The sequence below is a fragment of the Rhipicephalus microplus genome, chromosome 5 (genome assembly GCF_043290135.1).
Source record: "Rhipicephalus microplus isolate Deutch F79 chromosome 5, USDA_Rmic, whole genome shotgun sequence".
Lineage (NCBI taxonomy): Eukaryota > Metazoa > Arthropoda > Arachnida > Ixodida > Ixodidae > Rhipicephalus > Rhipicephalus microplus.
The window spans coordinates 209,522,850-209,545,554 of NC_134704.1; the positions used below are offsets into that span (position 1 = coordinate 209,522,850).

Genomic DNA, 22,705 nt, shown 5'->3' on the forward strand with positions numbered 1-22,705 from the left:
TCGTTAGGATTGATTGTTTCGTCAGAAAGTGAGTATGTGTCACCGCTCATAGTGGTAAAGGCTCACGGGAAAAACCCAAGACCTTGCATTGACTATTGCCGTCTAAATGCCATCACGCGCGACAAGAATTACACAATTCCTAATTTGGAGGAACGAGTGGAAACAATTAGCATTGCTGAATATGCTTCTACACTAGGCTAGACTGGGGGCTACTGGCAGGTGCGGTTGACTGATCGAGCTATTCGATATGCCGCGTTTACCTCACCCATGTGTACGTTTTGACCTCTTGTTCCTACGTTCGGCTTGAAAAATGCACCGTTCTGTGTCTCCCGACTTATGAACCACGTCTTGGAAGGCACGCAAGCTTACGCTCTTCCCCATTTAGTTGAGATTGCTGTTTTTTTCACAGCTGGGAGGCACACCTGAGCCACCTCGGGGATGTTTTCTGACGTTTGCGAGGTGCCGGCTTAACTCTCAAGGGCGAAAAATGCCAGCTAAGTAAAGCTGTGGTCAGTTATGGGGGACATGTTGGTGGCTGCGAATACAGGCATCCCCCTTAGATAAACGTAGCAGCGATTTCATAGTATCCAAGGCCCCTGACTGACGTTCGTTCGTTCATAGAGTTAAGTGGCTATTACCAGCACTACATCCGCAACTTTTCCGAGATCGCTAGCCCTCTCCCCGACAGTCTGCAAAAGAATCAGCCGGTGAGGTTAGCCTGGAATAACGAAAAAAAAAACATTCGTGACGCTCAAACAAGCGCTGATCGACAAATCCCTTTAAGAGCTCTAGTCTACGAACGCCTGTTCATTCTGCAGTGTGACGCAAGTGACCGGGGGATGGGTGCAGTGCTCAGTCAGAAGAGCGATAATGATGAAGAACATCCGGTATTATTGATGAGCCGAAAGCTAACGCAGCGTGAGTGGGCCTACAGCACATCGGAGAAGGAATGCGCCTGTTTAGTATAGGCCGTGCAAAAACTGCAGTGCTATTTCGCATGGTCACGGTTCCTCATAGAATAAGACAATTTCCCGTTGACCTGGCTGCGTAACATACCCGCAAAGAATGGTAGGTTGCTTCGCTGGAGCCTTGCACTGCAGGAACACGCCTTTGACATAAGGTACAAAACAGGGTGAGACAATGGCAACGCTGAAGGGCTCAGCCGTGGCTTTCCAGTGTAATGCCAAGTCGGTTTCACGCCCCTGTCACCCTGTGTCCTTCTTTTATATATCCTGCATTTATTGCTCTTTTAATGACCCATCCCCTTTTTTTTTCGTTTTCGTGTCGTCCGTAGTGCCTGCGTTCTTTAAAAACTATGACTTTCTCTGTGAATTGATACCAAACGTTAGGTGGTTGATTTTCTTCGCGCTTAGTAGGTCTGTGTTTCTTGGCTTATTAGCTGATTCGTGATTTTCACGAGAAATCGTCGCACAATAAAAATTTTGAGGGAATTTTTATTTGAGAATATAACCTGGCATTTCTCGAGGACAGTTGAGTGCTCTCCGTTTTTTGTTCCTCGGGTTTCGCTTGGCTCATTTCCGGCACTTGCAAGCCTTTGTCGAGGTCCAAAAATGGGGTTCTGCCAGCGTCAACAAATTCAAAAGAGGAAGCCTACGGTCTTTGTGGAGTGCTTTGGTGCTGCATCCCCTTCGAGACCACCTGTGACGGTGGACGGGCTGTTGTGATTGGCACCGTCATGGCACCGCTAAGACGCGAGACTGTTGCTGGACAGTGCTTCAAGTGGCGAACCAAAAGCGACCTTGACACGCTAACCGTACTTGGAAATTTGCGGGGCAGCCATCTCCCCTCGGAGAACTCTTCGAACTTACCCGCTCGACTGACAGCCTATAAAGGCCTGTTTACAATCAAAGCGCCTTAAAAAGGGCGGTTATCATCGTACGTCTTTGCTCGTTGGAGTGCCGCAGACAATGGGCCAAGCGACTTAGATCCATGTTCGAGTGCGTTCTCAAGTTCTCAGTGGTGCCGCCATGCCACCGTTTCTGCAAACCACGGCTTGCCTGGCGTCGTTGACTGCTCACTGCAACAGATTACGGACTTGATTTCTACGTAGAACCATAGTCCTTCAATACTTTTTTCTGGTCACGAAACTGCCACCTCAGTTTAATATAGAGCTACCGCCGGCCGCTAGGGGTGCTACAGTCAAAGAAAGGCCATCTCGCCGAGTGGCTGCCGCAGGCAACGCTTGCATTTTTTTCTTCTCGGGTACGTCGCAGCCGAAAGTCCGGCTCCTTCTAGACATTATTTACATTATATTTTCTCACTGAAATTATACTAACATACAAACTAAACTCTAACTTCTGAGAATGTTTGCTTACCGAAGACAAGACGCATACAGAAAAGTAGACAATCTCAGTCAGCTGGCGTCTCAGTGTGCCAGCAGACGACGCGAACGGACCTATGTCTACTGCGAATTCTGTGTTTTGTTGTCCCAACAGGCCTCGAATAAAAGCATTTGGCGTGACTGTGATAAGCTCGGAGGATAACACATCAGCAGCGCTGTCAGTAAATAAAACCTGACCTCAATGTCGGGCACTGTTATTTTTCGAACTCTGACTGCACGCGAGTCGTTGCAGCAGTGGTGACAAGCTCTATTTTATTCAACATAAGCTTTTCTAGGACGTGAGGTTGCACTTGACGGCGCGCTGTTTGAAACAGGTAGGTTGACGTCTTGTAGTCCTCAATGAAAAGCTTGCTTGACGGCAACTATTGTCGTATTCAGGCCTCGCAATCTTTGCTAACTTACGTGCATATCAGTCCAAGTGTGCGACAAAGTTTGTCGTGCGATTTTTTTCTGTCAATGTCTCCGATGAAAACCTCGTGAATTAAAGGGACACAGGGGAATAATAATGCCCCCTGTCTCAGCAGTGTGCTTTTTTATCTCTAACTCATTCGGAGCAGGAGCCTCTGTGAGGCTGTGGTGTCTTTTGCTCTTGCCACCTTAATGTAATGTTACAGAAGAAATAAAGTATTTTTCTTTCTTTCTAACTCGCTCAAGCAGGGTGACGAGGATGGACGTGTGATTGCATACAGTACCATATTTCCTCGGTGAACGAAGACGCATAATAGGATTGTACTTGCGAGCTTATTTATTTATCTATTTATTTATTTATTTTTGAAGAAAATGAGGCTGTGCAGATGCTTGAGAATGGACATCTAATTTTCGCCTTCACTCAGCACTGGGGTAGTGTAAAGCACAACAGCAATGGTAAAGGAGTCTTGACACAGAAGTCTTATACCTTGTTTTTTTTCTGTTGTCGTTAGTTACGAACGGCTCATTTATCACGGCTAGAAGCTTACTTTGCTTAGGAAACGAAGTCACTTCCGTGGGATGGGCTTTTTTGCAAGCAGCACAGAGCGGCAGTAGCAAACTTAAAAACATGTTAGAATTGTCAATAGCTTTTGATGTCAGCATACAGGATGCATATGCAGGAACTGAAACTAAGTGGTGCAAATAATGCAAATAATTTGATTTCTATAAATACTGACACACAGAGAATGCAGCCGAGGTTACAGGACGAAAATAGTTTATTGCTCAAACAGGAAAGCTGAATTTTTTGTTTGCGCTAGGGGGCGATTTTATTTGCAATATTTAAGCAAAAACAAGAGTCGTAGGCAGTGCAGGGCTGACATGTGCCTGCTGATTCGCCCAGGCAGATTTTTTGCCTCCTCTTGCTGGACAGGTTGTTCGCACTGATGCTCGTGGGCGCATATTTTTTTCTCTGGTAAAGAAATGCAGGCGAGTCCTGAGAAAAAAATGAATGATCTCAGCAGTGATGCTAATGAAATGCAGTGTGCAACCAACTGCTGCCGAAGCTGTGCGGCCGTCCAGCAAAAGGCCTTCAAGAATGCTCATGTATGCATCGTCACATGCCACTTTTTCGATTGTGAAGAGTTCCAGGTGATGTTCTACAATTTTCAGGAGCGTAAGCAGCTGGTTAGAGGGCACTTGAAGTTGACCTTTGGATCTTGCAAACATTAGGCCAGCTGGCACTCATTCAGACTTTAGCGTTGCGACACAGCCGGAGCATTTCAGAGAAGGAAACTTTTTCACCATGTAGCCTGCAAGATATTCCAGAATGTGCTCTTTTGGCGATTCTTGGGAACACAAATCTGAAGCTTCATCCACACTGTTGTCAGGATCCATAGGACATTATGTAGTAGGAATGCCAGAGAGTCGGCCTGTAATGTAAACCGCAATTTTGTTAGAAAAGTAAACAGTAAACCAATGAGAGAAATGCACTTTTGGTGCTCTATAGGTAGGGTAATATTGTTTGACATTCCTGAGGTTTTTATATTTCAGTTAAAGCAATTTTGTGTGTCATAATTGGTAACAATTATGCATTCATGTATCGCCCAACAACCATTTTGTTAACAAAGCTTTGCTCACATGATATATGAGTGTTTTTGCTCGGTTGAAGGTGTCCTGGAGCTTGAGCAGCTACTGTGGCCCATGTCCAGCCACTGGCGCTCCTTTAGGTAGTTGTACCAGGTTGTTAACGGAGGGCATTCTGTATATAAACAGAGACTACTGAACCATCGGCTGCCCTCCATCACCAGCAACATGTCTCACTATTCCGAAGAATCTTTGGAAGAATGGGCATGTGTTATCAGTGAAAACTTGTTAAAAAACAGTTATTTACCTCTAATGAATCCTGCCTGAACTTTCCAACCAGCACGTAACGAAAACCATATGAAAGCAGGCTTTGAACAAGAGAAGTGGTGCTGGTGCATAACTAGAGTTATGCGCAGAGCTTCACACGTTGGTTTGCTTTCGAAGCAGCTTCTCTGCTTTGGCAGTTCATCCAGATACTTGCAGCAGCTATCCAGCCACATCAAGTTTTCTTTCAGTGTCTGCAAATTGGTCACATTTCTGATTAGAGAACAAGTGTTTACTAGATGAAAAGAACTGATTTCTTACAGCAACATGCTCTTGCCGTCGAGAGTTGAGGCAGCCAAAAAGGCTGTTCATTCGTCTTGTGAACTGCGATGTTGCCGAGGAATTGTGGAGTTTCTTGCAGCCTACATCTGTACTGTAAAATTCCATTGGTGCAGAAGTGTATTCACTGAATAGCTGAAATATGGAAATACTCTTCTGATGAAATTGTTATTAGCTAAAATACCATTATCAAAAATATTCTCAGCTGAACAAAATTTTAGTGTTCCTTACCTGAACTGCAAGCTTCACACTCAATTTCTGAAAGGCATTTGGTGATAGATGTGTCTTTGTAATCTTTGGCACTGCACGAAGACCGCCCTGTTCCTCTTCATATTCAAGAAAATCCGCATAATCAGAGTGGTACACGTTTTGTCCCTGTGGGAGCTGCACACAAATTTCATTAGTACTAAATAGTCAATGAAAGTTCATTTCAAACAAACAAAACTCATTTCTAGCTTACTTGAAACTTCCCAACCTTCTCTAGATTGTTTCGTATACAACTGAATACGTGAGGTGGGTCTATCAATGAATAGATCACACTAAAAGGGTCACATGAATGTTCGAATGATGTTCTTGTGTTTCCTATTTCACCGCATATGCCGAAAAATGATTTATCGTATGAGGTTAGGTACTTTATTTTATGTATATTCTAGATACAAATATGCACTTTAGAAATTGCCCTACCCGATGATCTCAAAGCTGACCGGTTGGTTGCTTGTTGAGTTGTCACACGTCACCGTGACAACAATAGCTCCGGAATATAACAAGTCCACAATGCACTGCAGCAACAATTTTGCAATGATTGAACCTGAAGCAGCACTTCAAGTACAGAATGTGCCTACTGTCTGAGACCAACCGGCAAGGAAAGATCGGAATAGGAAAACTAGCACATGGTCAGCATTTTGCTCGTTATCTGATGGTCTGGTGTGCTCCCCGAAATCCACTTTTCCCCAAGAGTTTCATGCCAGACTCCCTAAGGTGCAGGCTTTTTTGTACACTCATTTCATCGAACATAACACTCCTACAGAAGAGAAAAAAAAGTGAAATCAAGTTGTTGAAGGAATATAAGGCAAACATGACGAAGTGATGGAGACACTGGTACAAACCTCGTTGTTCCCTCTCGGGGAAGCAAGCAGCTTTTCCTTTACCACGAAAAATAGGCCTGAATCAAACGCAAAGTCCACTTTAGTGTTCTTCATGTAGGTGTAAAATGTGAGCACATTTGGTAAAGGCAGGTAGTTATTCTCATGAGGAAATGTGTACACTGCAGTCGACTTAATCTTCAAAAGAAGGCAGTCATACAGCCAATCTTTGTTGTACCTCATGGGAAAAGCTGCGCAAAATTATTTTGCATTAAAACATGTTGAAATATGTTTGGAAACATATAGCCTTACCATCATAGTGCTTTCCATGCTTACTAAACCATGCAGCTTTGCTGTGAATGTAAATACACCTTGCAAATAGTGAAAATAGCTAAAATGCTACAATGCCCGAGTATATACACACTCACAGGTATGTGCATGGATAATACGCCTATAAACAGGCTGCCAAACGTGCAAGAATTACAAAAATCCATCAAGCAATCGGTCCAGTCACGAGGAATTTGTGGCTTTCAGTGCTGAGTAAAGCAGTTTTGTTGTGATTCCTGTTATTAACACCGATAAGTGTTAGAGTGCGTAGGTGTCAAACCAATGACGTCCTAATATAGGGTACAAATTCAAGTAAGCAAACAAATAGAACAGGCACTCACATAATTTACAATATAGGAAGTTGGCTCCGGTCTTATGGGCAGATCCGCAGACCCATCGGTGAAGCCTTTTACAGAACATTATCATATGTTCAGCCATTTTCTAATCCTCTTCACACGTACCACACATCGTGTCTGTGCCTTCGTATACGGCTCGGTACGTCTGGTCACCAATACTCCCGTTTTGCAGAGAACTACCTGCAGAGAACTACAGAGAACTACCTGCAGAAACAGCAGAGAACTAGCTGGAGAATCATCGTACATTTTTTATTTCGCAATTTCCTGCTTGAAAGTACGGTAGGTCTCCAGTGATGATTTCGCAAGCATTCAAATCTTCCACATGTTGCTCTTTATTTCCTTCATCTTTTTCTTGACCGATGTTTCCTTTTGGCTTGGTTTTCTGCTGTTGTCTAAATACTTTCTTAACAATTTCGTGTTCACTTCCTCCATTTAGTACCAACACTTGTCATGTACAAGCACCTGAAAAAGTTTTTAGCCAAATGCTCCTCTCCTAATTCCTCAATCGCTCCTCAAATTTTATTTTGCTGCTAGCTTCCCTGCAGTCATACGATGTCAATCCCATGCCACCCTGTACCCACTGATTAGGGGTGTTGCCGTGTGCTACCGAAGCAAGTCTACCTATGCCACGTTGTTTAATTTCTAATCTTGCTTGAACCTCTGATTTCATGCTCAAGACCACATTGCCGAATGTCAAATCTGGCGCCATCCCACCTTTCTAAATTCCTTTCGCAACGTCACAGCTACTGTAGTTCCACATTGTCCTATTTTTCAATACAGCTGCATTCTGGGTGCCCTTAGTCATTACGTATCTTTCGTGCTCCCTCGGATAATCAGCCCTGTTATTTATCCATATGCCCAAGCACTTGTGTTTATCCACTATTTCTAGCGTGACTTCCTGTACCTTATGCACACTGCATTTGTTTTCTTTTAAGATCTTGTTTCACAATTTTTTGCCGCTTAACTTCAAATTTAGCCTATTTTCATCAATTTACAGATGTCTGTCAATCCCTGCAGATCTTCCTTGTTGTCGTCTATTAATGCTATATCCTTTTGCACCGGTGAGTCAATGTAGTGACAAATGCGGGCTCGCTAGAGATGACGAAGAAGACGTTTGTTGTGGCGGAGGCTCGTGCTGCGGCAGCTGCTGCTCAAACCTCTGGCTGCTGTCTCGCTGTTGTTCGGCCCGTTAAACGGTTGTTGCCTCACCCCGGCGTGGCGTATATATATATATATATATATATATATATATATATATATATATATATATATATATATATATATATATATATATATATATATATATATATATATATATATATATATATGTAGTCCAGTAGATAGATCCTCTGTGAGCGGTCACAACGTGGTTTATTTCGACGTTTCGGCCTAGAGTCTGGCCTTCATCAAGATATATATATATATATATATATATATATATATATATATATATATTGTGCCACTCGTCTACTCGGACTTGACGACCGTAGTCTTTACAATCGTGGGCACAAGCTCGCCCTAATAAATACGCTTGTTTTTTTTAACCTGGCTGCCTCAGCATCGCTTGATTGATATGTGGGGTTTAACGTCCCAAAACCACTATATGATTATGAGAGACGCCGTAGTGGAGGGCTCCGGAAATTTAGACCACCTGGGGTTCTTTAACGTGCACCCAAATCTGAGTACACGGGCCTACAACATTTCCGCCTCCATCGAAAATGCAGCCGCCGCAGCCGGGATTCGAACCCGCGCCCTGCGGGTGAGCAGCCAAGTACCTTAGCCACTAGACCACCGCGGCGGGGCTGCCTCAGCATCGCTACAATATACATACATCAATGCTGGTAATGAATGTTCAATGTGTTTTTCTTGCTCGGCGAAAGAGAGGATGAATCTGAGTCGACTCCCTTCTAATTTGGCTTCTTGTCCCTGGAGATACAGCAGAAACAACAAATAGGACAAGGGACCTCCCTGTCGAAGCCCGCGCTGTATCTCTATAGGTTCAGATACCAGTTGTTCCCGTTTGATAACTATCTTGTTACTTTTACAGATATCCTTTAGAAGATTAGTAATTCCATCCTCCACATCTAGTGTGTCCAATATTCCCCACAAGGTTTTTTGAATCGCACTATTGTAAGCTCCCTTTATATCTAGAAACGCCAGCCAGAGGGGCATGTGTTCCTTTTCCGCTATTTTGATACACCGCATCAAAGAAAATGCATTGTTTTCCAACCTCTTTCGTTTGTGGAAACCATGTTGTAATTCTCCCAGCACCCCCTCTCTCTCCACCCATGTCTGTAGTCTTTCCTTTACTACCTGCGTCACTAGCCAGTAAACTACTGATGTCACTGTTATAGGGCGGTAATTGTTCATATCGCTTTTGTCCCACTTTCCTTTATAGTTCATGCTCATCCTGCGTAGTTTCCGCCCATCCGTGGCTTCACCATCCATTATTGTTTTGCTTTGCTCGCTCTCTCTCCTATGTGCTAAGAGTTTGATTCTAGTTTATTTATTGGCAAAATTGGGATGCCATTAGGGCTTATTGATGTGCTATTGGAACCCTTTTCTCTGCCCTTTCCCACTCTCTTTTTCCCAGTGGAGCCACTGCGTGAATTTATCCATCCTCATCTAGTACGGTGCGTGCAGCGCTTTCTTGGTGTTTAACTTTTTTCTGTAATTACTGCTTTTATGTATTTCATTGCCTCATCCCCTTCTAGTCTAACCCCTTGAACCTATAGACACAAACCCAAGCATAAAACTGACGTTATAAACCTCTGTTTTATGCTTCTCTTATTACTCAGAGAATCGAGATGATTCCTAAACTTTGCAGCTGCCTTTCTATTCTTTTTGTTTACTTCCGCCATCCTTTGGGCCCTCTTTCTTCCAATATTTTGAATGACGAGAGTGGACACTACCCTTCTGCAGCTGAAAAAGTTATCACACTTTCTTTGGACATTATCTTTCGGTTCACCCCACTGTTTACCATACCTGTGTTCCCTGAAGGCTTCCTGACGTCTTGGTATGGCTCTATTAACTTCCTCATCCCACCAGCTCTTGGGTTTGTATCTCCTTTTTTTGGTTGATTTGACTCGTACCTTAGCAAGCTCTAACTGAAAAAATACAGTTAGATTTGTATACATTCACTCTGTCTTAGTATCCTTGGTGACTGGTTTCTCAATCTCTTTAGTTGCTATTTCTATTTGCCTTTTGGAATAAATATTACCGCGTGATTGCTTGAAATGCTGCCTATCCATTTTACTTTCTTCCTTGAAACTAAGTTCATACGTTTGTGATCGCTACCTAAGCTTCTGGACCCATATTCATCAATACCCACGACCCTTAGCCGATCATACATCCTATGTGACATCATTGCGTAATATATCTTCGACTGCAGCCTTCCCACCTCCCATGTTATTTGCCCTTCGCATTTCTCGATGCTGTTTCAAATGAATAAATCATGCCTTTCACACATATCGAATAGCATTCTGCCTGTTGGGTCAGTATATCCATCCCTATCTTCTATGTGCGCATTCTTATATCCTAATATAATTACCTCGCACTCTTCTCACAGTTCGTCAATGTCGTTTTCTATGCACTGCCCCATTTCCTCGTTTTCCTCTCTGGCTTTCGCCCCTGTCTAGAAGTGTACAAATCTCAAGAGTTTCATCTGCTCGCCACTTTCCCTTTCAGCCATAAATATTCTCCGCACTCCTTCTTGACCCTTTGTGAGTCAGTACTTCCCCAATGCCCAAATATTCCCCAATACAACCCCCTTTCTGCAGCCTTCTGTTCTATTACAATATTCCCGTGCGTCGTTGGAATGGTTAGCTGGTTATTCCATGTTCCTCAGCAATATTTCTTCAGCAATATTTCTACAAACCCATATACCATCAGTTTCTCCTCCCTTAGTTGTTCATCTGCCTCTCACTACACTGGATGGATCGATGGCTTGATAAGCATACCCTTTAGATCAGGCGGTGGCTAACGCCACCAAGCCGTAATACTCGGTGAACAAAAACTAGATTTTTTTCTCGTTAAATAGTGAGGTTGAGGACTCGTACTTTGCTGGGAAGGGTTGAATTTTCATCCGTGCCTTGACTTTAGCCACCAATCAGATAACCTTCTTCAAGTTAATTCTACCCGCTTAAAGTCCTTTTTGTCCTCCCTGTCCATAAACCCCAGTGCTTTGAAAAACTCTGCGCCCTTATCCTGTATATTAGGGTGAAGCCCTTTACAGAACCTTATCAATTGTTCCGCAGTTTCCTCTTCCTCTTCACACGCACTGCATACCGTTTCTACCCCTCCGTATTTGGCCCGATATGTCTTGGTTCGCAATACTCCCGTCCTGGCCTCAAACGTAGAAAACTACCCGGAGTATTATCATACATCCTTTCCTTGGCAATTTTCTGCCTAAAAGTTCGATATATTATCTCTAGTGCGGACATCTTAATCATACCAATTCTCCACATATCGGTCACAGCTTCCTTCACCTTCTTAACCGATAATTCTTTTTGGTTTGGCCCCCTGTTGTTTGATAAGTATTTACCAGTCAATTTTCTCGTTCGCCTCCTCCATTTTGTATCGACATTCTTTATGTACAATTAGATGAATACCTTCCTAGCCCAATGCTCTTCTCCCACTTCCCTCAATCGCTTCTCAAATTTTGTCTTGATGCTAGCTTCCCTGCCCTCAATTGATGTCCATCCCATATCACTTTGTACTCCTTGATTTGCTGTATTCCCGTGAGCTCCTATGGCAAGCCTACCTACTCACATTGCCTGATTTCAAATCTTGGTTGAACTTTTGATCTCATGCACAAGACCGCATTACCGAACGTCAGACCAGGAACCATAACCCCTTTCCATATTTATCTCACAACATCATACCTATTGTAATTACACAGTTCCCTGTTTTTCATTACCGCTGCATTCCTGTTACCTTGAGTCGTCATGTATATTCCGTGTTCTCTTCGGTACTAGGTCCCATTGCTTTTCCATACGCCCAGGTATTTGTATTTATCTTTTATCTCTAGCATGACCTCCTGTATTCTAACCTCACTACCTTCATTATCATTAAAAATTATGACTGCTGATTTTTCCTTACTGAATCTGAAATCTAACCCATCTCCCTCATTACCGCAGATGTCCATCAATCTCCGAAAATCTTCCTTGTTGCCGGGCATTAGCACTGTATCATCTGCGTACATCATTGCTGGTAGTGCCTGTTCAATAAGTTTTCCTTGTTTGACGAAAGAGGGGTTGAAGCCCAGTCCACTTCCCTCTAATTTGGCATCTAATCCTTGTAGGTACATCATGGATAACCAGGGTGACGGAGGACACCCCTGCCTAAACGCCCGTTTTGTTCATAGGTTGTCGCACCACCTAGCGGAATTCAGAAGCGTCGTTTCGAGGATGATCAGTAGGCACATGCTTCCTTGTTCAGCTGTATTAGTCTGAGTGTTATTAGTCTCAGCGAGAAGCGAACACAAACCTTGTTTTGTGTTTCGTGCATCATTGATTACTCATATACCGCACCGTCAGTGACTCGATAAATCTGGTTGGTTCTTGCGAGGCGCGAAGTTTTCGTAAAGACAAGTGGCAGTTCGTGCTTTCAAGTAAAGCCCGTAGAGTACACATATCAGCTTCGCGAGATTTTCCGCTGTCACGTTGGATAGGTAAATGTAATCGTCTGACTTTGCAGTTGAAACTTATTTTGTTTTAGAGGCGTATAGCATTCGTCAGTGCTTTTGTAGTGATTGAGTCCCGTGTGGAAAGCAGCGTAGGCTTGAGATTTCAGCTTTTAAACCTTGGCCAGGGCTGCGCCTCTTGTGTTTTGCATTTATTCATAGATGGCAGCGTTCTGCAAGCGATTCGCTTATTCACAAATTTCAGAGCGAAATCAGGCCCCGGAAACCTTCAAGTTCCAGCGATGAACGATATGTGGACTTTAATGTCTCTAATCCACCATATGAATATGAGAGATGCCATAGTGGAGGAATACAAAAAAATTTCGATCACCTGAGGCTATTTAACGTGCACCCAAATGTGAGGACACGTGCGTACAGCATTTTCGCCTCCATCAAAAATGCAGCTGCTGCAGCTAGGATCCGATCCCGCAACCTGCAGGCCAGACGCCGAGTACCTGAACCACTAGACCACCGCAGCGGGGCCAAGTTCCAGCGATGGCCATAGAGAGCGAAAATAAATAGACCGCGGCGTGTTACGTTAAAATGCGCGTACATTGGAGTTACTCACTCTTCTTTTAGTGGTCTGATAAGTTCGCGCTTTCCCGTGTAGGGGTTCTGAACGTAATTAGAACTTTCATTTCAAGATGTTCCAAAAGATTTTTGTAAGCGCAGTTACCTAGTTGTTTTTTTATAAAACTAGTAGCGCTGGGTTCAGTGGCCTAGCCAGGGAGAGGGTAAGGGGAGGTTCGAACTTTTTCCGAAATTATTCTTCCAACCCCCCTCAACCGGCCACTTACTCCACATACTTTAAAGACCATAGTCTTTCTTGGGAACCTTCGACGGAAAAATTTTAATCTGTCTGTCTGTCTGTACGTTTGTCTGTTTGTCTGCCCTAACAATTTTTCAGACGGAACCAAACGGCCAACCCCATCCGCAGCGCCCACAAATATCGCTCAAGGTTTAGTGTTCATAGTTGTGCTATTGTAAATTGCCAAAACCATATCTGAGGCACCATAACAACAAGTCTATGTTTTGTATGTCTGCCTTTACACTAGAAGAGGCACACACAAGTAACTCCAACGACTGTAGCACTCATCGCGCTGCGCTGACAGTGCAACGCGATGCCAAGAAGGTGTTTCCAATGCTTTACTACGACGACACGGTGGTGGCACCTGCCCGTCGCTCTGAATTCTAAACCTTATCACTTTCGAAGACTGGCACGCAACTTTCTCCGCGGTCGCACATGCCTTCGTTTTTGAAGATAACTGCTAGATGGCACTCGTGTCTAACGTGAGATGATATTGTCACGGGGTCGTGACGTGGCCGAGGACAGGAGACTTCGTGTTGGGATTTAACTGTTTGTTTGGGCGAACCTGTGCCCGGTATACGGAAAGTCCAAATACAGCAGCAGTCTTGCACAGATAGCAGTATCGGACTGATAGCGGCGAACGGAGCGTCGGCCTTCGATCAACAACTGACAAGCGGCGAAGCGCGTCGGCATTTATACTCTTGCCGTCGAATGTTCCAGCGTTATTGCTGGCGGTGGCCTAGGTTCCAGAACAATCTGTACCGTTCGCACAGTGGGCGTGATCTTATCGAAATGGTCTACTACAGTCCGGAACCTTCTCGAAAACTGCAGGCGCGGTTTGCGCTGAGAATGGTGTGGTGTTTAGGGACGATAACAAAAACTTGGGAAATGGAACGTGGCATTGCCCCCTCTGAAAAAAGGCAACGTCTCGATGCTTTAAATAAAGATGAAGGTATAACAATGATGCAAGAAAGTACAATGAATAAATTACGATTCAACGATAATACAAAAAACACTGTTTCAGTTTGTTAACGCGCATGAAACGGCTTGAGGCGCGCGACATGGACGACTTCAGGCCGCGATCGGCGTCGTTGAGAGTTCGTGATGCCGTCGGGGACAACCTTGAAATCAAGTGGGCCGAGACGTCGAACCACCCTGTACGGTCCGAAGTACCGTCGCAGAAGCTTTTCGCTTAGTCCACGTCGGCGTATCGGCGTCCACACCAAAACACGTTCACCGGGCTGGTATTCCACGAAGCGTCGTGGAAGATTGTAACGGTGGCTGTCGGTCGTCTGTTGATTCTTGATACGGAGACGCGCAAGTTGTCGGGCTTCTTCGGCGCGTTGAAGGTACTCGCTCACATCGAGGTTTTCTTCATCGGTGACGTTGGGTAACATGGCATCGAGCGTCGTTGCCGGGCTCCTTCCGTAGACCAATTTGTATGGAGATATCTGCGTCGTTTCCTGCACCGCCATGTTGTAGGCAAAGATCACATACGGAAGAATGGCGTCCCACGTCTTGTGTTCGACATCGACGTACATTGACAGCATGTCGGCGATCGTCTTGTTAAGCCGCTCGGTGAGGCCGTTGGTCTGTGGGTGGTACGCTGTCGTCCGGCGGTGGTTTGTTTGGCTGTATGCCAAGATCGCTTGAGTTAAGTCGGCTGTGAATGCCGTTCCTCTGTCGGTGATAAGGACCTCCGGGGCGCCGTGACGTAGGACGATATTTTCGACGAAGAACTTAGCTACCTCGGATGCACTGCCTTTTGGCAGTGCATCCAATCTGCTGGAAAGGTCAGCAAGGTGGATCAATTGGCTGCAGAAGTCCCGCTGGCCTTGTCGGCGGTGTCTTGCGTCGCTGACAGTCCCGGCATGTCCTGAAATAACGAGTGACATCGGTGGTAAGACATGGCCAGTAGTACCTTTCTTGTATCCTCGCGAGCGTGTGAGAAACACCGAGGTGCCCTGCCGTCGGATCGTCGTGCAGGGCCTGCGGGAGTTCTGGTCGCAGAGCTGAAGGCACCACAAGAAGGTACTTAGCTCGAAGCGGTGAAAAGTTTTTCTTTTGTAGAAGACCGTTTCGTAGAAAAAACGACGCAAGTGCGCGCTTGAATACTTTCGGGGCTTCGGCTGTCCTGCCTTCGAGGTATTCTATTAGGGCCTTAAGTTCCGAGTCGGCCCGCTGTCGTTCAGCGAAGTCGTCGGTAGTTATCGTTCCCAAGAAGTAGTCGTCATCCGGGTCGTCGGGTAGCGGTTGGTCGACAGGCGCACGAGAGAGACAGTGGGCGTCGGAGTGCTTTTTGCCTGACTTGTAAATGACAGTATTGTCATATTCTTGAAGTCTCAGGCTCCATCGTGTGAGGCGACCTGAAGGGTCCTTCAAGGTGGCTAGCCAACACAAGGTGTGGTGGTCGCTCACAACTTTGAAGGTCCTGCCGTAGAGGTAGAATGAAATTTTGACGTAGCCCAGATGATGGCGAGGCACTCCTTTTCTCTTGTGGAATAATTTGCTTCTGCTTTGGATAGCGATCGGCTGGCTTAACTAATAACCTTTTCAAGTCCGTCGGCCCTCTGCACAAGAACGGCGCCAAGACCTACACTGCTTGCGTCAGTATGTATTTCTGTCTCAGCGAATTCGTCGAAATGGGCAAGTAACGGAGGCGTCTGGAGGCGATGTTTAAACTCCTGCAAAGCGTGTTCCTGTGGCGTTTACCACTTGAACTCCACGTCGGCCTTGGTAAGGTTAGTGAGAGGATCAGCGATGCGGGCGAAGTTTTTCACGAACGGCCTATAATAGGCGCACAGGCCCAGAAATCGGCGCACGGCCTTCTTGTCAGTGGGCGGCGGGAAGTCGGCGATGGCGGCCGTTTTACGTGGATTGGGACGAACTCCAGTCTTGCTGATAACGTGCCCCAGAAACAAGAGCTCCTCATACGCAAATCTGCACTTTTCTGGCTTCAGTGTGAGTCCGGACGTCTTGATGGCTTGAAGTACAGCTTTAAGGCGCCGAAGATGCTCCTCAAACTCGAGGAAAACACGACAACGTCGTCCAAGTACACAAGGCAGGTCTGCCACTTAAATCCTGCTAGTATCCATAACGCGATGAAAAGTTGCGGGCGCTGAGCAAAGGCCGAAGGACATCACCTTAAACTCTAAGAGGCCGTTCGCGGTTTATAAACACCGTCTTCTCTCGGTCTCTTTCGTCGACTTCGATTTGCCGATAGCCAGTCTTCAGGTCCATTGTGGTCCATACTTGGTGTTATGGAGCCGATCAAGTGCGTCGTCTATTCGTGGGAGAGGATACACGTCCTTTTTTGTGATTTTGTTCAGGCGGCGATAATCGACGCAGAAACGTAGGGTCCCATTCTTTTTCTTCACTAACACCACGGGGGATGCCCATGGACTCTTGGATGGCTGGATAATGTCATCCCGCAGCATTTCTTCAACTTGTGTTTTTATGGCCTCACGTTCTCGCGTCAAAACCCTGTACGGACTCTGACGGAGTGGTCTCGCATTTTCTTCGGTTATGATGCGATGTTTCGTGATTGGGGTCTGCCGAATTTTCGATGACGACGAAAAGCAATCTTCGTATTGCAGAAGCAGGGCCTTGAGCTGTTCTTGCTTATCGTTCGGAAGTCTGGGATTGACGCCGAGAGCTGTGGGAGGGGCTTGGTTCCTCTGAGCAGGTTCCGCAGAATCGGCGAGGGCGAAAGCACTGGTGGCTTCGACGATTTCTTCGATGTATGCGACCGTTGTTCCTCTGTCCACATGCTTGTACTCATTGCTGAAATTCGTGAGCATAACCGTTGCTTTGCCTCCCCGCAGCTCTGCTATTCCTCTTGCGACGCAAATATTTCGGGTGACCAACAGACTCTGACTGCCTTCAACTACGCCTTCCAAGTCAGGTGATTTAGGAGCGCCGACTGAAATAATGACGCTTGAGCGAGGCGGAATGGTGACTTGTTCTTCCAGCACATCCAAGGCATGGTGTCCTGAAGGCGTGCGCGGCGGTAGTGCTTCTTCTGTGGATAACGTTATCGACTTTGTTTTTAGGTTGATGACAGCACCATGGAGGCATAAGAAGTCCATGCCAAGGATGACATCTCTCGAGCAACGCTGTAGGACTATGAAGTCTGTAGGATAAATACAGCCGTTAATGGTGACTCTCGCTGTGCAGATTCCTGCAGGCGTTACGAGATGACCTCCGGCTTCGCAGATTTCAGGGCCTTTCCAAGCTGTTCTAACTTTCTTTAACTTCGCGGCGAACGACCCACTGATGACAGAATAGTCGGCTCCAGTATCGATGAGAGCGGTCACACTGTGGCCGTCGATAAGAACGTCGAGGTCGCTAGTTCGCCGCCTCGCATTACAGTTAGAACGTGGCGTCGGGTCACGGCTGCGTCGGCTTGTTCCGCTGCTTCCATGTTGCGTCGTCAGGCTACCTTCAGTAAGATAGCTTTCGCCGTCAGGGCTTTGCCTGGTTGGCGTCGTGTTCGGAAAGCTCCGTCACAGCGTCGTAGTCGTCGGAGGATCTTCGGTAGTTCGTCGCACAGCAACCGCACCTCCACCGGTTGCTGCCCTTGGTTTCCCGGATACGGGCTAGGAGAGTGGCCCCGCGTTGGGCCGGAGTACTGCCGGGGGTGCGGTGACATGCGGCGGCTTGGCGACGGCGAACGGGAAGGACTTCGTGGTGTCCATTGAGTTCCTGTCAGGTAGTCGGTGATGTCACGTGGCCGTTCCCCTGGCTGCGGACGTGGTGCATCGACATCGAAGCCACGCAGTCTCATCTGTCGGTACTGGCAACGGCGGTAAGTGTGACCGGCCTCGCCGCAGTGGTAGCACAAAGGGCGGTGGTCAGGGGTGCGCCAAACGTCGGTTTTCGTCAGCGCACTGCGCTGGCCCGCTGGCGAACGGAAGGTCGTCGGTGGGGGTAGTGGCGGCGGTGGTGTCTGGCGACGGAAGTGCAATGGGGCGGCGTTTTGGCGTTCGCGCGGAGGAGGGGCGTGGCGGCGTGCTGCAGCAGCATAGCTCATGTCTTGCAGCTGCGGCTCTTGAGGCTGAGGAACGCCCAGCGACTGCTGGATGTCCTGGCGTACAACGTCCGCGATGGATTCCGCGTGAGGCTGCGCTGAAGGAAGTAACTTTCGCAGCTCCTCTTGCACGATCGCTCAGATCGTCTCACGCAAGTCAGTGGTTTCCGAGCGTTTGAATGTCGGCGTAGCTTGTAGACCAGAAGCTACGGTTATATTGCCGCGTGCGCATCTCGAACGTCTTCTCTATAGTAGATGCTTCTGAAATGAATTCGGCGACCGTCTTAGGCGGGTTTCTGATCAGCCTGGCGAAGAGTTCCTGCTTTACTCTTCGCATAAGTAGACGCGCCTTCTTCTCCTCGGACATGTCGGAGTGAGCGTGGCGGAAGAGTTTAATCATATCTTCCGTGAATATCGCCACGTTTTCATTTGGCATCTGCATGCGGGTTTCGAGGAGAGCTGCGGCCTTCTCCTCGCGCACCACACTTGCGAAAGTGGTGAGGAACCTGGCGCGAAAGGCGTCCCACGTTGTGAGGCTTCGCTCTTGATGTTCGAACCAGGTCCGAGCAGCATCTTCCAAGACGAAATACACATGCCGTAGGTTGTCTTCGTCTGTCCAGTCATTGAAGGTGGCGACGCGGTCGAACCTTTCGATCCAGCTTTCCGCGTCTTCCAGTGGCGAACCGCGGAATGTTTGCGGCTCTTTGGGTTGCCGGTGCAGGAGTGGTGCAGGTAGAACAGGCATTGACATGGTCGCTGTTGTCGACGTCAACGTATTGGTTTTCCGAGCCTTGTCTAGTAAAAGCTTGACTACGGTGGCAGACCTTGTTGCCTGCGGCTAACTCGCTGCTCGTTGCTGGCGTCGGTGTCTTCACGGCGTGGGCTGGGCTCACGGCTTGACGGAGGCGTCCGGTACATGGAAGAAACAGCACCTCCACCAGATGTCACGGGGTCGTGACGTGGCCGAAGACAGGAGACTTCGTGTTGGGATTTAACTGTTTATTTGGGCGAGCCTGTGCCCGGTAAACAGAAAGTCCAAATACAGCAGCAGTCTTGCACAGATAGCAGTCTCGGACTGATAGCCGTGAACGGAGCGTCGGCCTTCGATCAACAACTGACAAGCGGCGAAGCGCGTCGGCATTTATACTCTTGCCGTCGAATGTTCTAGCGTTATCGCTGGCGGTGGCCTAGGTTTCAGAACAATATATATCGTTTGCACAGTGGGCGTGATATTATCGAAATGATCTACTACAGTCAGGAACCTTCTCGAAAACTGCAGGCGCGGTTTGCGCTGAGAATCGTGTGGTGTTTCTGGACGATAACAAAAACTTGGGAAATGGAACGTGGCAATATAGTGCTGATGGACGATAACAAGGAAGGTTTGCAGAGATTGAGGGACATCTGCGGTAATGAGTGAGACAGGTTAGATTTCAGATTCAGTAAGAAAAAATCAACAGTCATGATTTTAAATGACAATAAAGGTAGTGAGTTAGAATACAGGAGGTCATGCTAGAGTTAAAAAATAAATACAAATATCTGAGTGTATGGATAAGAAATGGGGTGGAGTACCTAAAGGAACACGAAATATACGTCACGACTAAAGGTAAGAGGAATGCAGCAGTCATGAAAAATAGGGCACTGTAGAATTACAGTAGGTATGATGTTGTGAGAGGAATATGAAAAGGGGTCATGGTTCCTGGTCTGACGTATGGAAATGTTGTCTTGAGCATGAGATCAGAAGCTTAAGCAAGATTAGGAGTTAAGAAACGTGGAATAGGTAGGCATGCCTTAGGAGCTCACGGGAATACACCAAATCAGGGAGTACAAGGTGATATGGGATGGACGTCATTTGAGGGTAGAGAAGCTAGCAGCAAGGTTCAATTTGAGAAGCGATTGAGAGAAATTGGGGAGGAGCGTTAGGCTAAGAAGGTATTCAGCTACTTGTACATGAAAAATGTTGGTGCAAAATGGAGATAGCGAACCAGAAAATTGACTGGTAAATACTTAGAAAACAGCAGGGGGCCAAACCAAAAAGAATTATTGTTTAAGAAGAAGGTGAAGGAAGCTGAGACCGGTATGTGGAGAATTGGCAATATTAAGAAGTCCGCACTAGAGATTTATTGAACTTTTAAGTAGGAAATTGCCAAGGAAAGAATCTATGATAATACTCTGGGTAGTTCTTTACTGTTTGAGGCTCGGACGGGAGTATTGCCAACCAAGACATATCGGGCCAAATACGAAGGAGTAGACACGGTATGCAGTGCGTGTGGAGAGGAAGAGGAAATTGCCGAATACTTGATAATGCTTTGTAAAGTGCTTCACCCTATAGTTCTGGATGATGGCGCAGAGTTTTTCAAAGCACTGGGGTTTAGGGAGAGGGAGGGCAAGATAGACTTTAAGCGGGTAGAATTAACGAGAAGGAGGTCATCTGATTAGTGGCTAAAGTCAAGGCACGAGTGAAAATTAAACCCTTCACTGCAAAGTAGGAATCCTGAACCTCACTATTTAAAGAAAAAAATAAATCTTGTTTTTCGTTCATTAAGTATTATGGCTTGGTGGCGCTAGCCACCGCCCGATCTTAAGAGTACAGCCTTATTCATCCATCTATCCATCCATCCATCCTAGATGCGCTTGTTTGCCTCCGCTACACGCTCGAGGCACTCTAAAGCAGCGCCTTCAGAATAACATTCACCGATTTCCTTGCGAAGAACTTCAAATAATGTTTCGTTCATTCTCTCCAAACGCATGACTATCGTCTTTCGACGACATATAAAGTGTAACATGTAGATTCGGGTCAATTTTTTTTTTCGTCGCTTCGCGCTGACATGATTTACAATCTAAGCGCTGCTACTATCACAATACCATTGCTGGGCGCTGTTACAATAAATAATGTATGCATACGGAAAAACGTGTCGCAGTGTTTCTAAAGTTCTAGCACTCTGAGATTTCGGGCAGGAATCTCGGCCCCAAATTTTTTAAGTTGGCTCAGCGACGGGATTAATGCTCAGGCGGTGGTGATACTTGTACCCGCCGGAACAGATCACTATGATTATTTTCAATAGGGAGAAGTTCGTTTTATTGGAAACAGCCAGGCACAGCTCCATAATCTGATAGACCGCGTTCAGACACATTACACTGTGACTTTTCGTACGTGTGCTAAGATATACTCAAGTCAACGAATAACATTTCTATTTGAACTTCGTCCGTTCTGCTAACATCTAAACACAATCACACACGCGCGCGCGCGCGTGCACACATGCGTGACAAAATAATATGTTTACACACCTAACTCGGCTTGTACGTGAGTGTACAATATATGTATGCATAATTTTATTATGCCCTAACGTCTAAGCCACTCCGAAGTGTTGTCTAGGCACGGAACTGCAGCACAGGTGAACGTGCAGGCTAACCGCACCCTTAGAAAGGCCTACCAATAAACTCCTCAAGTAAGTTAGGCACGTAAATAGAAAGATGATGGTCATACATGTAAATCGGCGTAATAAGAAATGCAGTGTGGGCAGCGGTAGTAATCACAAGCTTCATTGTTCAATGCTGTGGCAAACAGCGCAAGAATAAGGAAGCTAAAGCTGAAAAATATATGACAAATTATATATATTGATTTGCTTCATCTGTTTGCCCTTGACATTGACATGACTAGAAGGGCACACCAAGCAATTTCAGCAACTAGCAACATGACGCACGACAATAAATTCACAGAATGGAGAATCGTGGGTAGACGTGTCGTCACGTAAAATGAGAAGCAATATATATAGTAACCATTATTTTTTACAAGAAATGAATTTAACACAATACATAACGAAATATTGCTGATTATCTTTTTCAATTGACACAAAGATTATCCTGCGCATCGCATGTCACATTATATGCCCCATATGTTACTCAAAATTCACTAGAATTGCCACATGCAAATTTGTGTGGTTGATCATTCGTTCACACTTTTCGTATCCGCCAACCACGTCTGAAAGTGAAAGGTGCTACTCAAAAGGAAGGAGTAGGCAACGGGAGAGAACGGCATTGCTCTGCCATGCTGTCAAAGTGTGATTTTCAGCAATATATCTCATATTTCTTCCTTAGTTGCTTCCTTAGTTACAGCTGGACGAAAAGTAGCGCATACTTATTTTACCAAAATCATTTTTTACTACCCACCAGGTGGTCCAGTGGTTATGGTGTTTTATTGCTGATTCGCAGGTAGCAGGGTCAAATCTCTGTCGTGTTTTCGATGCAGGCGAAAATGCTTGAGGCTCATGTACTTTGATTCAGGGGCATGTTGAGAAACCAAAGTGGTCAAATTCGCGGAGCACCCCACTACGGTGTTTCTCGTAGTCATATCGTAGTTTTTGGATGTTCGTTATTATCTTCATCATCATCATCACAACCATCATCATCAGCATCATCACCATCACCACCACCACCATCATCATCGTCGTCGTTGTTGTCATCAT

General features: G+C 46.0%; 2 protein-coding genes across 19 annotated transcripts in view; one reads left to right on the top strand and one right to left on the bottom strand.

Annotated features, from left to right (window-relative positions):
* Positions 1-22,705, bottom strand: part of LOC142818109 (uncharacterized) — a 495,850-nt gene that overhangs the window by 303,973 nt on the left and 169,172 nt on the right. For 6 of the 17 annotated variants that reach the window (XM_075896450.1, XM_075896452.1, XM_075896449.1 and 3 more), the window contains 5 exons: positions 5,189-5,341; positions 4,940-5,092; positions 4,662-4,872; positions 4,409-4,529; positions 2,408-4,200 (listed from right to left, as the gene is read on the bottom strand). The exons of 7 other annotated variants lie outside the window; for them this stretch is intronic. In XM_075896450.1, the coding sequence (XP_075752565.1) occupies positions 4,155-4,200; positions 4,409-4,529; positions 4,662-4,872; positions 4,940-5,065 (504 nt within the window). In that variant the 5' untranslated portion in view covers positions 5,066-5,092; positions 5,189-5,341 and the 3' untranslated portion in view covers positions 2,408-4,154. Of the gene's footprint in view, positions 1-2,407; positions 4,547-4,661; positions 4,873-4,939; positions 5,342-6,870; positions 6,913-22,705 lie in introns of those variants that run through there. 4 more of the 17 variants (XR_012895578.1, XM_075896451.1, XR_012895579.1 and 1 more) reach the window with 4 other exon arrangements.
* The window catches only part of LOC119173543 (uncharacterized), a 699,991-nt gene that overhangs the window by 260,954 nt on the left and 416,332 nt on the right, over positions 1-22,705 (top strand). The window lies entirely within an intron of this gene.